This window comes from Stegastes partitus, unplaced genomic scaffold, assembly GCF_000690725.1.
Source record: "Stegastes partitus isolate 25-593 unplaced genomic scaffold, Stegastes_partitus-1.0.2 Scaffold510, whole genome shotgun sequence".
NCBI classification, from domain to species: Eukaryota; Metazoa; Chordata; class Actinopteri; family Pomacentridae; genus Stegastes; species Stegastes partitus.
In genome coordinates, this window is record NW_007578241.1 from 379,840 (window position 1) to 381,556 (window position 1,717).

Here is a 1,717-nt window from a genome sequence, read left to right on the forward strand (position 1 = left end):
GCCAGAAACACGCTCACGGTGCTGCCCAGTAAGATCCACACGCTACAAACAGGCCACAGGAGTCGGTCGGAGAACGGCAGATCACGGAGGTTAATGTTGAAATGACAGTTTGACGTCACAGTGAGTCCCTAAAACACACGTATGAGGTTATTTCTGGCTGTTGATGGTTTTTGGTTGTTGTTGTTTTTTTACCTTTAGCATGTAATTAATGCTTTATTATTTATATATAACACACCGGTTTGTCCTGACCTGGCTCAGGAGGTCACGACACCACGATAAACACTGAAATGATTCTTTATTAAATATGACCAAATGAAACATGTGAAGATGTGACAGTCAGTCAGGCAGAGTGAACACACCAAACCAAGATTACTGTTATTTAATACTTTACAAATAAATTTAATTTGATTTGATTGTCTTTTAAATCATTGTGAAGCAGTTTTTGGACATTTTAGCCTTTTTTTTAATAGTTTTTCTGTACTTTTGGGTCAGTGTGAGGAGCTGTTGACTCTGTTCTGGTTTTGTCTCTTCAGGTAACGACGTCGCTCACGGCAGGAAGCCTCACTTCTTCAGTCCGACTGGAGCTCGAAGTGCAGTTTTTGCTCTCAGAGGAAACAGCCTGACCCTCGAATGCATCCCCAAAGGCCTGTAAGGACAGAGTGTGTGTGTGTGTGTGTGTATGTGTGTGTGTGTGTGTGTGTATGTGTGTGTGTGTGTGTGTGTGTTTAATCGTCATAGTTGAGTTAAAACCTGCTGTTAGTTTAAAGGACTGTAATCAGTCTTTTTGTGTAACGTTCCATAAAAACGTTGTATTTTTTAATAGATTTCTTTTAAATGACTGATTTCCGACATTCTGTCATAAAACCTTCTGATTAGATATAATGAGTTTAAATCTGATTTATTTCAGAGCGTTTCAGATCAGATCTGAGCTTCTACTCTTCAGATGATTCTCATCCTGGGTGGTTGATTGTTTTTGATCGTTATGATCAAATTAACTGAATATATATGAAACTCGTCACTGGATTAGTTCAGTGTTTGTTTATTTTATTGATATTTTATTGATATTTCCCGTTAACTAATGATAATAATTGAATTTAAAGGACAGATCCGTGTTTCCGTTAATCCTCTCTGCTGGATGCTGGATCTCTGGTTCCCCTGAGAGTCCGTCTCCACGGCGATAAATGGATTTACATTAACGATGAAACAGGAAATTAGACAATTAACGATAATCTGCTGCTGTCAGCTCTCACGTCCTCCATCAGTCACACGCCTCCTCACCTCCTCCTCCTCCTCCTCTTCTCTTCTTCTTTGTTATCTCCTCCTTCTTCTCTCTTGTCCTCTCCTTCTTTTTTTCCTCCTCCATCATCTCCTCGTCCTCCTTCTTCTACTTCTTTTCTTTTTCTCTGTCTTCTCCTTCTTCATCTTTCCTCCTCCTCCTCCTCTTCCTCCTCCTCCTCCTCCTCCTCCTGCTGCAGGCCAACCCCTAAGGTGGAGTGGCTGAAGAAGGATGGAGCTCTGGAGGACACCAGCTCTGAGGTGGAGAGCTTCGGCCGCTGGCTTCACTTCCAGAGCGTGGAGCAGACGGATGACGGCGAGTACGAGTGTCGCGCCTCCAACGCTCACGGCTACACGACGCACTCCTTCAGCGTCACCGTGGAAGGTAGAGCTGTGCTCCTGCAGGAGGCCTGAGCAGACAAGTGTAGGGGGAAAAAACCCA

The 1,717-nt window shown here is 43.3% G+C and overlaps 1 protein-coding gene across 1 annotated transcript in view; it reads left to right on the forward strand.

Annotated features, from left to right (window-relative positions):
* Positions 1 to 1,717, forward strand: part of LOC103361540 (neural cell adhesion molecule L1.1-like) — a 50,668-nt gene that overhangs the window by 7,890 nt on the left and 41,061 nt on the right. Inside the window, exons 2-4 of the mRNA XM_008287645.1 lie at positions 6 to 28; positions 534 to 648; positions 1,476 to 1,660. Of these exons, the coding sequence (XP_008285867.1) occupies positions 6 to 28; positions 534 to 648; positions 1,476 to 1,660 (323 nt within the window). The remainder of the gene's footprint in view (positions 1 to 5; positions 29 to 533; positions 649 to 1,475; positions 1,661 to 1,717) is intronic.